The sequence below is a fragment of the Myotis yumanensis genome, unplaced genomic scaffold (assembly GCF_028538775.1).
Source record: "Myotis yumanensis isolate MYYU_CA2020_CCGP unplaced genomic scaffold, mMyoYum1.0.hap1 SCAF_14, whole genome shotgun sequence".
Taxonomy (NCBI): domain Eukaryota; kingdom Metazoa; phylum Chordata; class Mammalia; order Chiroptera; family Vespertilionidae; genus Myotis; species Myotis yumanensis.
In genome coordinates, this window is record NW_027223765.1 from 39,812,930 (window position 1) to 39,824,930 (window position 12,001).

A 12,001-nucleotide genomic window follows, 5' to 3' on the forward strand; every position below is an offset into this window, starting at 1 on the left:
TCCTCACCCTAAGTGGCCTTTCAGTTCTGGGAAGTCTGCTGCCTCCCCAAGAAAAACCTCCCTCACCCTTCCTGCAACCCCTCCTGTCAGCGGCCAGTGGCCACCATGGTTCCCCAGAGGACTTCCTCACATCGCCTCCAGCAGAGCTGCAGCCCACAGGCATAGCCTGAGTATAGAGGGACTGTCTTCAGCTTGTTAAAAGCAACATTGATTATTATAGGCAAGGATTAGAAATAAGGTATTTAATATTTTTTATTGATTTGATTTTTTTTTAGAGAGAGAGACATCGATTTGTTATTCGCTTATTTATGCACTCATTGGTTGCTCCTCATATATGCCCTGACCTGGGATCAAACCTGCAACCTCGGCATATTGGGACGATGCTCTAACCAACTGAGCCACCTAGCCAAGGCCAGAAATAAGATATTTTTAAAAATCCTGTGTCCTGGATGACTTCTGGCCACGAAGTCTGACTACAGACCCCAAGGGTGCGCCCACCTTTGCCAGTGTAGCCCAGCAGTATCTGCTGCCTGTTGAGTATGTCTGGCCAACAGCCACCCTGCCAACGAAACAGGTCTTTAGCCAGGTTCATCTGTCTCCTTAGCCTCAAGCAGGCCCCTCCCCCATTTCCCCAAATTCCAGGCCAGAAGATACTGGAAGTCTGCATTCTTCTCTCATCCTTCCCCACTCCCCAATCTCTTTTCGGTCCCAAATGCCGCTCACACTGTCACCAAGACAGTGTTCACAAGATGCCATCTCTCCTCCTGCCCGCTCCACACTGCCTGCCAGCCCCCAACCCCTCCTGCATTTGCAGGCAGGGTGCCTGCTTTCCATGCTTCTGCCCTCCAGTTCCCAGCCCAGAGGCCTTCTCTATGCTCTTTGCTGATGTGAGTTCCACCGTAATTGGGGGCTTAGTTCAAGTCACCACCTTCCCCCGATCCCAGCCATCCAAGAGGCCTCTGCAATGGACCTTATACCCCTGCCTCATCTTTTTGGAAACGGACTCCCAATAACAGACTAGGCCCTGTGGGACCTCCCTGGACCGCTGTAAGGAACTTGCAGGTCACTTCCATGGGTGGTGAGGAACTCACCTCCCAGTGGGCTGAGCCCCCAGGCCTGGCCCCCACATTGCCAGGCTCCTGTCATTCTGCTCTCTGCTTGCCAGCCCCTAGGCTGATCGCCGTTTCTGGATTCTGTAGGTCTGTCTGGACAACTCAGTGACCACAGAGAAAGAGTTGGACACGGTGGAAGTGCTGAAAGCAATTCAGAAAGCCAAGGAGGTCAAGTCCAAACTGGGCCAGCCTGAGAAGAAGGTGGGTGTGTATGGGAGGAGTGATGGTGAGGAGCAGCCAAGGAAGGAGCTGGCTCCAGTGAACTGGGCTCTGGGCATACTCACAGCCACTGAGTCCTGACGCATGACCTTGGGCAAGTCACACCATTCATTCTCATCTGCGTGGTGGGGGTGGTGATAGTACCTGCTGTACAGGGTGGTGAGGACTACGTGAGACTGACTTCGCCATCCCCGATGTTTGTGAGAACCTCTGAGTTTCTCCTCCTCATCCCTGGCTTTTCGAGTTCTTTTCTTCCTGACCCTTCTCTTTTTTTCCTGGGCTGACTTGAGCACTCTCCTAGGTTGGCGAGGATTGCCAGCTCTCCGCTGCCCCCTGTGTCAGACCCAGCAGCTCTCCTCCCACCGTGGCTCCCACGTCCGCCTCCCTGCCCCAGCCCATCCTCTCCAACCAAGGTAATCATGTATGTAGCTTTCTGCCTAGCAGAGCCACATGGGCCCTGGCCGGGCTGGGGTTGGGGGGAGGTGCTGGCATCTGCTCCCGGCAGGGTTCAGACACAGGGTGGGTGTGGTGCTGTCTACCAGCCAGCTCCTCTCTGGGTGGCACATGGTGGGGGTGCCTGGCCTGATTTCAGCTCTGTGGTTTGCTCAGTGAGGACCACCCCCCACATTGTTCTGACACCCACATCAGCTCCTCTAGGATACCATAGGGTGTCACTACGGCCCTGAGGCTGCTCTTGGAACAGCCTCAGGGCTGCTGGCTCCCCCAAAGGCTGTGTGGGCGGATTGGCTCCTTATTAACGGGAAGCCAAGCCTTGTTACTTTCCTGAATCGGCTGCCTTGATCCCTGCATGGGGAACTTGCTTTTATCATCACCTCATCTCTGTGGCTCAGGCCCAAACACTATTTGTGGGGCCAGACAGGCTGTCCAGGACCCATGGAAGACCAAGCCTTTTCACCTGCCCACTGTCTTAGCGTTTTCAAAGGGCTTTCACCTCTGAACCCAGGCATCCTCGGAGATGAGTGAGTGAAGCAGGTCCCATGAGAGTGTCTGCTGGCCCGGCCCCCACGGAAGAGGGGAGGGTGTGCCGTCCCGAGTGGAACCGAGGCTCGGGACACACAGGAAGGAACGCCGCCCGCCCACCCGGGCTCCTGGAGATGCAGAACTTGGTGTGAGGTCTTGGGAAAACAGTTTGACCCTATGTTTCAAGAGCCAGAAAAACGTTCCCACTCCTTGACCTGGTAACCCCAAGTGGTGGGGAGTTTATCTTGGTGGGATAAGATAATGGGAAGGGGAGATGATGAACTGCTCGCTGCAGCGCTATTTATGCTAGCAAAGCAGGGGATGTGACAGACGTCAGAGGATGAGAGGGAGATTAGGCAGTGGTGCCAAATACTCTGCAGCCATCACGTCAGAGAGGAGGGCTGGGTAGGAAGGAGGGAGAATGCTGAGGGTAAGTTGGCCTGCTGCAGGGCGGTGCACCGGGGTCACAGCTGAGAGAAGCGGAGAGCATTCCTGAGAATGGATGCTGATGTCACGTGCCAGAGCGATGGCCATTTGCTTTTGTAACACTTGACTGAGAAAGTTTTATTTTTTTACATAAAAGGGGCAGGAGGTTGGTATCCCACTGAAGACTTCCCTGACCCCATCTCCTGCTGGGAGCCAGAACCCTCTTTGGGCCTCACAGCACTGTGGAGGACAGGGAGGCAAGTGGTCCTAGGCCAGGGGCTAGCCGGTTCTCAGCCAGCTTTTGTGGAAGTGACGACCGAGTGTGTGAGTGAGTGAGCAAGCGGAGAACAAGCTGGTAGAGAGCAGACCACAGGCCAGGTGAGTGAGGCATCGCCCCCAGGGCCATAGCTACAGGCAGCCCCCCATTTGATGGCGAAGCCTCTGCACCAGCTAGACCCAGGCCTCAGCCCTCTTCTTCACTGCCCCCCACTCCTGGGGACATACCACCGAGTGGCTCACTGTAGTCTGTTCCCCTTCCCCAGCTGATGGACATTTAGACACTGTCTCCAGACTTGCACCTCTTATAAATAAAACTGCAGTGGATGTCTTTGTGTGCACATCTCTTTCCTTTCTGTGAGAAGCAAAGTCGGGCCCCCATCCAATTGCTCTCCTGATGTCCTTGTCCCGTCCTCTGAGAGGCCCTTTCTGACCACTTGTTTGTACTGACTGTGGTCCAGGAAGGAAGCAGGGAGATTGTCCCAATTCTCACTTCCTTGGCTCCAAACAGGGCTGGGGGGTGGGGGGGTGGGGGGGTGTGACAAGAAAATGTTGCTTTCTTTTCTCGCTCATATGGAGGAATCCACAGATATTTTTGTGTCCAGCCATGAGCTGCTGGGTCTTGCATGGATGGGCATGGATTTCTCCATATGGGAACAGCTTTGCTCCCAGCCTGGTCCTAGAAGTGTGTATATGTGTGATTAAACTGGGCACTCGGAGGCCTGCATGAAGGGGCACTGTCCAGTGGACATCAGGCCTCTGGTCATTTCAGAAGCTGTTAGCCAGCTGGTTGGAGCCACCGAGGATTGTGACCGATAGGCGCTAATGTGCGGAAGGCCAGGCGGGGCGGAGCTGAGGGGCTGGAGAGAAGAGGTGAGGAGCAGGCTCCTGGGGTCAGACAGCTGAGTTTGTGTCCCCACTTCCTTGGCTGTGTTCCCTCAAGCAACTTGTAGCCTCTCTGAAGTTCTGTTTTCTCAACTATAAAGTGTGAACACCCAGCTTCATCACTTCTAAGATGCACACAGCTTCTGAAATTGAGATGCGTCTTTCAGTCAGTGCTGTCTCATAGTTGCTGGTACTCGTGATGGAGTCGTGTGGAAACCTTCCGTGGACACCTGCTAAGGCCAAGATGCATGCCCATGCATCTTAGATGTGATGAACTAAACGAGGTGTGCGTGAGCCAATACGGGAAGCACCGAGCACTGCTCCTGGCTCATCAGAAGTGGTCATGGAGGCCTCCCTCTCCCGTGTCCTTGTTGGGGAGTTTCAAGATGACCAGGACAGTGCCCCTGAGGAAGCTGTGTGCCCAGGGAGAACAGGACAGAGTGCCTGGGGGCGTTTTGTAGAGGGAGAGGTATGGCTAGAGCAGGGCCTTTGCAGCGGAGGTTGTGTGTAGGAGTCCTCAAAAGGTGGGCAGGACCTGAGCATGTGAGGGAGGAGGGGCGTTCTAGGAGAGAACAGTGCGCTTACGCATAGCTGTGTGCTTGCCCTTCCTGCCTGTGCAGTCCCAGCTGCTTCGCTGGGGGCGGGGGGCGGTCTGGGCTTGGGCCCTCAGCCTGCCTACCCCATGGGCAGAGGACCTGGGTTACGTGAGTTGTCTTGTCCCTGGGCAGCTGCTGAGCTGGACTAGGGTCTGTGACCTCTGGGGCTTTAACCTGTGGTGACTGGTTGTAAAGCCAGGCCAAGCCTTGGGCTCCTCTAGATTTTTGTGAAATGAGGTTGATGCCATGTTCACCCAACAAACTGCACTTCAGAAAACATTAAAAAAGGCTTTGCCTTCGGCCAGTCTAGGTGTAAAGAATCAGGCTTAGACGTAAAACAGCCTCAGCAGGATTTAAAAACACCCCGTGTTTCCACAGTGCATAAGCCAGCGTGTGCTGTCCGTGGAAGGCTGACCAGGGGAGGCCAGAGGGGTGGTCCTGTGGAAGCAAGCCATGGGTACCGGCGTGGGGAGTCCTCGAGGTCCTGTGCCCTCGTGTGTCTGTGAAGCTCTGCAGAGATGTCAGATCGGGGTGGGCAGTGTCCAGCCATTTCTCTGGGAAGGCTCTAGGAGTGAACATGTTTAAGGCTCTTGATGGACATATTGCCAAACTGCTCTCCTGACGGGCGGGCCAGCTCCCACGCCAGTGCCTGCCTCTACCCAGTTAGGCCAAGTCCGGGCCACGCAGTCAGTCTAAACTTTGCCAAAATGAGAGGCAAAACTGGTGTCTTATTCCAGCTTGCCCTTCCGTGCTGATTTGTGAAGGAGGGTGAGCATTGTTTCATGTGATATCTATTGACCATCTTTTGTGAAATGTGTTTGCATTCTTTGCAGTCTGTCTCCTAGTGGGATTCCCAACGTTATCCCTAACAGCTTTTTAAAAATATATAAAATTGATTTTTTTTTACAGAAATAAGGGAGAGGGAGAGGGATAGAGAGTTAGAAACATCAATGAGAGAGAAACATCGATCAACTGCCTCCTGCACACCTCCTACTGGGTATGTGCCTGCAACCAAGGTACATGCCCTTGACTGGAATCGAACCTGGGACCCTTCAGTCCGCAGGCCGGCGCTCTATCCACCGAGCCAAACCGGTTAGGGCTATAACAGCTTTTTATAAAAAGATACAAATGTTCCTCAAATACTTCCAGTGCCTTTTTCTCATTTCTTTGTTTACTTATAGAGAAGTTTAGTTTTTATGTAGTCACATTTCAAATTCTTCCTTTCGATTTAGGCTCAGAAAGTCTCTCTCTACCCTGAAATTGGATAAGCAATCATTTGTTCTTTCTTCAAGTTATTTTAAGATTTCAGTTTTAACATTTTATCCTGTAATCCATGTGGCTGGGTTTGGGGGTCTGTCTATCCCCCGGCCATGCCAGAATCCCGAGGGCCCAGCCCCATTTGTTGAATGGCTGCTCTTCCTGCCCCGCTGTCCCCCCCCCCCCGCCTGCCCCTGGTCTCTCCAGGAATCATGTTTGTGCAAGAGGAGGCCCTGGCCAGCAGCCTCTCGTCCACGGACAGTCTTACTCCCGAGGACCGGCCCATTGCTCGGGGATGCTCTGATTCCTTGGAGTCCATCCCTGCAGGACAGGTAATGCCTGCCTCCTGCTCCTGCAGATTGGTTACCTCTGTGCCAGCTCTGTCTGAGGCTATCTGGAAGTAGGAGGTGGCCTGCCAAGAGTTATGGCAGATGCTGCCAGCGATTGGTGCACTCTGCTTTGTGGTGTCCTCCCTCCCTCCCTCCCTCCCTCCCTTCCTCCTCTCCCCCCCTCACTCTCTCCCCCTCCCTCCTTCCTATCTTCCTCTGTTAGTGAGAACAGACAGTTCTCTCACTGGGCCCTGGAGGGCAAAGCCAGATAACCTTTAGTTCACATGAGTGGACTCCCTTGGGGAAAGCAATTCTGAAGGTTCTGGAGTGGAGGGGGCCTTGTTTGGGTTCCAAACCCATCAGGAAGAGTTTCTCCCCTGTTGCCTGGCACCCCAGGGCTATTCTGCCCATCCCTGCCTGTCATCCTGGTAGTTTGAGTCACTGTGTGACTGTGGCACCTTCTCTGCCTGCTGCTAAGGGTTCCTTCATGTGTCCTGGGAAGAGAGGAGGAGGCAAGTGTGGTGTGAGTGGCTCATTTGCCATGTTGGAGAGTGTGCTTGCTCCCTAGACCTCCCTCTAGCCCCATCTCTAGTCAACAATAGCCAGGACCGTGTGACCCTGTGGTCGTTTGAGAGGCCTCACCTCACCCCAACACGCCATGGCACTCCCTTCTCCCTCCCGGTTGTCCAGAGACCCCTGGGAGGGCCTTGCCAGGTACTGTGCAGCCTCTGTTCATTGTGTCTTCTGCTGACCAGTTACCAAGTTGGTGTATTGTCCATGAGGACTCTCTGGGGTGGCACAGGGAGCACTCGGATGCTAGACCCAGTGGCACAAACTGAACCCCAGAGTGGCAAGAGGTTCTGGCCCAGGAGCTGGGAATGTGGGCTGTGGGCAAACTGACCCGGGTGGGAATCAGCCTTGCTGTGCACTGGCAGGATAACTGGAAGTCTCTCTGTCTCCAGGCCCCATAATTCACCCCAGAATGGTGAGGAACTTCCTGCAGGGAGGGAGGATGGAGGGCAGGGTGCCTGGCTCAGGGTCTAGCACCAGAAAATGCCAGGGAATGGCCGAGGCAGGTGGGGGCTGACCACATTTCCTTCTCCGTCAGGCACCTTCTGATGATTTAAGGGACATACCTGGAGCTGTTGGCGGTGCAAGGTAAGGAAGAGGTTGAGAAGGCCTGTACACACTCAGCTGTGGGCTAGCGGTAACTAGTTGGCTTTTGTTAAATATGTATTCACAGGAGTCCTCCAGAACTACCTCTTCCTTTAAATTAAACACAGATAAATTTAGAAGCCCTGGTCTGCTTCTAAATTTGAGTCTAAGGACATATGTCATCCTACACAAGGGATCAGCAGATCGAGGCTGGTTTGGTCCACAGCCTGTGAGATAAGAATGATTGTTCCATACTTAAGGAGCTCTTTTTAAAAAGAAAAGGTTATGTGGTTGGGTGGCCCCAAAAGCCCGAAGTATTCATCCTGTGACCGTTTGCAGAAGAGGTTTCCCAGCCCCATGTACACACACTTTGTGAGGGCAGTAATGGCCTAATGGCCTAGAGGGGCTTGAATTTAAATGTGAAGGTCCTAAGCACGCCCCTGAAGGGAACTATTGTCAGCGACTCCGTGCCCTGGAGCACTCGCTGCCTCTGGGGCTCATGGCCAGTGTCTGAATGACTAAGATCTTTGTGATGCTTCAGGTGGGGGAACCAGTGTGATGTGGCAGAACTGGCCTGAACATGTCATCAGAGTCCTGGGCATGTGGATTCTGGAGAAACTGGTGGCCCCGGCCTTCTGGCACCTTGGCTCCCCAGCGGGGCACTTGTCCTAGGAATAGGCTCGGCTATTTAGCAGCTTGGGATACCCATGAGTTGGTTCCTCAGGACCAGGGTGTAGCCCCAGACTTGAGAGGTGGGGTGTCCCAGCCCAGCGTGTCACTGACCTGGCTTCTCACACAGCTCAGAGCACTCGGAGCCGGAGGTCCAGGTGGTGCCTGGGTCTGGCCAAATCATCTTTCTGCCCTTCACCTGCATTGGCTACACAGCCACCAACCAGGACTTCATCCAGCGCCTCAGCACACTCATCCGGCAGGCCATTGAGCGGCAGCTGCCAGCCTGGATCGAGGCAGCCAACCAGCGGGAGGAGGGCCAGGGCGAGGATGACGAGGATGTGGCTGAGAACCGCTACTTTGAAATGGGGCCTCCAGATGTGGAGGAAGAGGAGGAAGGAGGCCAGGGAGAGGAAGAGGAGGAGGAAGAAGAAGAGGAGGATGGTGAGGAGGAGCGCCTGGCCCTGGAGTGGGCCCTGGGTGCAGACGAGGACTTCTTGCTGGAGCACATCCGCATCCTCAAGGTGCTCTGGTGCTTCCTGATCCACGTGCAGGGCAGCATCCGCCAGTTTGCCGCCTGCCTCGTGCTCACGGACTTTGGCATCGCTGTCTTCGAGATCCCGCACCAGGAGTCGCGGGGCAGCAGCCAGCACATCCTCTCTTCCCTGCGCTTCGTCTTCTGCTTCCCGCACGGCGACCTCACTGAGTTCGGCTTTCTCATGCCAGAGCTGTGTCTGGTGCTCAAGGTGCGGCACAATGAGAACACACTCTTCATCATCTCGGATGCTGCCAACCTGCACGAGTTCCACGCCGACTTGCGCTCATGCTTCGCCCCGCAGCACATGGCCATGCTGTGCAGCCCCGTGCTCTATGGCAGCCACATCAGCCTGCAGGAGTTCCTCCGCCAGCTGCTCACCTTCTACAAGGTGGCGGGCGGCTGCCAGGAGCGCAGCCAAGGCTGCTTCCCGGTCTACCTGGTCTACAGCGACAAGCGCATGGTGCAGACGGCTGCCGGGGACTACTCGGGCAACATCGAGTGGGCCAGCTGCACGCTCTGCTCTGCTGTGCGGCGCTCCTGCTGTGCACCCTCCGAGGCTGTCAAGTCCGCTGCCATCCCCTACTGGCTGCTGCTCACGCCCCAGCACCTCAACGTCATCAAGGCTGACTTCAACCCCATGCCCAACCGTGGGACCCACAACTGTCGCAACCGCAACAGCTTCAAGCTCAGCCGCGTGCCACTCTCCACTGTGCTGCTGGACCCCACGCGCAGCTGCACGCAGCCACGGGGTGCCTTTGCCGATGGCCATGTGCTGGAGCTGCTCGTGGGCTACCGCTTTGTCACCGCCATCTTCGTGCTGCCCCATGAGAAGTTCCACTTCCTGCGCATCTACAACCAGCTGCGGGCCTCGCTGCAGGACCTGAAGACCGTGGTCATCGCCAAGACCCCTGCGACTGGGGGCCAGTCCCAGCGCCCCCCCGTGGATGGCCAACCTGCTGAGAACAGGGTCAGGTGAGACTGAGCACAGGCTTTCGGGGCCAGGGCATGGGACTGGTATGTGCGCAGGGAGTTCACATCACTGCGCCTGAGATCACTCACCCCAAACCCCATCTCTGAGCACCTGCAGAGAGTGCGTGGGTCCAGGGTGGGCCCAGTCCTCAGCTGCTCCTCAGCTCCTGACCGCCCTCAGCAGTGTCCCTGACTCCCTCGGGCTTGGCACAGGGCTGCTGCTCCTCTCCCAGGGCTTCAGAAGAGGCCTAAGAAAGCTGTCCTTTCACAAGGACAGTCTGGCCCAGTCCCCTGCCGTTTAGGGCCCTGCATGGCTGGGTCCGGGTGCCTGAGCTCCTGCCAGCAGGCAGGCCAGGCTGGGGTGATTGCCCTACCTTGCTTGGCCTTCTCTGCTCTGCTCCACTAGGCCTAGGCACAGCCTCTAAGAATCACCCACTGTCTCCTCCCCTCAGGGCCTCACAGTCCCATGCCAAGCCTTATCCTGTTGAGAGCCACCCAGCCCTGCTCAGGAAGGCCTGGGTTGCTGATGGGGCTCTCTTTCTGTATGTAATTTGGGGAGTCCCCTTCAAAGGAACTGAGTGTGTGAGCTGGGTGGTCACCTTGTGCAAAGCTCCTTTTTTTCTGGGGGAGACTGGGGCACAGAAAGAAGGAGTGGCAGCTGGGAGCCCTGTTCTGCTCATTCCCACTCTCTTCTCTGCCCTGCCCCCTCCCCCAGCTTGGCTTTCCCTGGGCTCCCTCCTTGGGTTTCCCTGAGGGCTGCCTGAGGCTGGGGTAGAGGGCATCTCTGGGGGGGCATGGTCACACTTCAGCTCACCTCCACCTGGGGCTCAAGGGGCCTGTGCCCTTAAGGGGGCCCCTATTTCCTTTCACTGCCCCCTGGCTGCACATATGCTGGGTTTTCCCCTCGTGGGCAAGAAAGCCCTTCATTTGTCACCTTCTTGTCCCCGGGACATAGTTACGCTCGCTTTCTCGTCTATCCTGGTGGTCAGTGGAGACCATATTCTCACCCCAGCATCTCATGGGACCTGCCTTCTCCCTCCAACCTTCCTGCCGAACTAATGCTTCCAACCTCTTCTTGGCTGAATTGGGTGCCTCTCCTATGCCCAGCTCAAATCCCATGCCCTCTGCAGAGACCCCTGATGCCTAGTGAACAGCTTAGGCCCAAGGTGGCCCTGCCCAACTGTCTCCCCATCTCTCTGCCCCTGTGCTAAGGCTTTGGTGACATTTCCCTGCCACCCTAGAGCCTGGCTGTTACCTTCCCACAGTGGGACCCCATGCAGAAAACAGGCCCCTGCTGCATTCCTGCAGCCGCATCCCTGTCTGCGCCAGCAGGACAGCCGGGGGCTTCTTAGGGCATGTGGCCCAGTGCAGGGCCAGAGGGCAGGGATCTGATTGGATAGCTAGACTGTCTAGTTGAGAAGACAATTCCCAAGGACTTCCCTCAGCACAGGCACCGGCATGTAGGCATGTAGTCTGGTTGCAGGGGGCGCCCCAACCGCCAGGAGCTTTAAGGGTTCCGTGTCCAGGTTGGGGTGGAGGAGAGCCTGAGCCACCTGAGAGAGGACCCAAAGGCGGACTGAGGGGTAATTTGAGTTTTTGGTTCTCAGACTTGATTGCACCCAGATCCCCGCCCTGGGAACCTGGGTCATACTCTGGACTCTGCAGTGACATTTCCGACTCCTCTATCACCTGCTCAGAATAAGTGTTTGGTTTATGGGCCACAAGTGTCTGGCCGTCCTAGCCTGGGGTGCCCCCATCTTCCCATCTATCTCCCAAGAGAAAGGGCATGGGTACCTTTTCTCTGCTCTTTTGTCTTCCCAGGGCCCCATAGGTGGAGTGTGGGTGGTGCATGCGTTCCCCTCACACTTCTGAGGTTGAGCATGTGATATGAATCTCCTTTGGGGTCTACATCTTAATATAGTCTTTCTTGGGGGATTGGGAGGTGCAGTGGTGACCAGAGTCCCCAGGAAGCCCCGGCAGAGGCTCCAGCGCCAGCACCAGCCTCAGAGGAGGCCCCAGATCTGGCCCGGGCAAAGGCCTCAGCCCCAGAGGAGACCCCAGCTCCAGCCCCAGCAGAGACCTCAGTGCCAGCTTTGGTTCCAGCAGAAGCCCCAACAGAGGCCTCAGCCCCAGAGGAGACCCCAGCTGCAGCCTTAGTGGAGGCCCCGGCACCAGCTGAGGCCCCCGCCCAGTACCCAAGCGAGCACCTGATCCAGTCCACCTCAGAGGAGAATCAGATCCCCTCACACCTGCCCGCCTGCGCATCGCTCCGGCACATTGCCAGCCTGCGGGGGAGTGCCATCGTCGAGTTCTTCCACAGCAGCATTGCAGAGGTAGTGGCCTGGGTGCTGGTCTTGCTGGCTGGCACTGGTGTGGAGAGGTAGCATAGTTGGTCCTGGAGATTGCAGAGTTTGTGTTGTGGTCAGCCTCAGATTCTCTGACTTCTCTGCTGGCTTTTCCCCAGCTTCAGCTGTTCACAGCTGGAGGGTCTAGGTTGGGAGGTCCCGGACTGACCTTTCCTGGTCAGTTGTCCTATCACCGTTGCCCCCTGCGGCCACTCCTATTCTTGGGCCCCCGGCACACTGCACT

The 12,001-nt window shown here is 56.2% G+C and overlaps 1 protein-coding gene across 2 annotated transcripts in view; it reads left to right on the top strand.

The window, feature by feature from the left end:
* NISCH (nischarin) overlaps window positions 1–12,001 on the top strand; it is a 34,915-nt gene that overhangs the window by 19,720 nt on the left and 3,194 nt on the right. The window contains exons 12-17 of one of the 2 annotated variants that reach the window (XM_070390709.1): window positions 1,200–1,313; window positions 1,633–1,744; window positions 5,960–6,084; window positions 7,190–7,239; window positions 8,036–9,415; window positions 11,361–11,745. In XM_070390709.1, the coding sequence (XP_070246810.1) occupies window positions 1,200–1,313; window positions 1,633–1,744; window positions 5,960–6,084; window positions 7,190–7,239; window positions 8,036–9,415; window positions 11,361–11,745 (2,166 nt within the window). Of the gene's footprint in view, window positions 1–1,199; window positions 1,314–1,632; window positions 1,745–2,295; window positions 3,532–5,959; window positions 6,085–7,189; window positions 7,240–8,035; window positions 9,416–11,360; window positions 11,746–12,001 lie in introns of those variants that run through there. The other variant, XM_070390710.1, reaches the window with a different exon arrangement.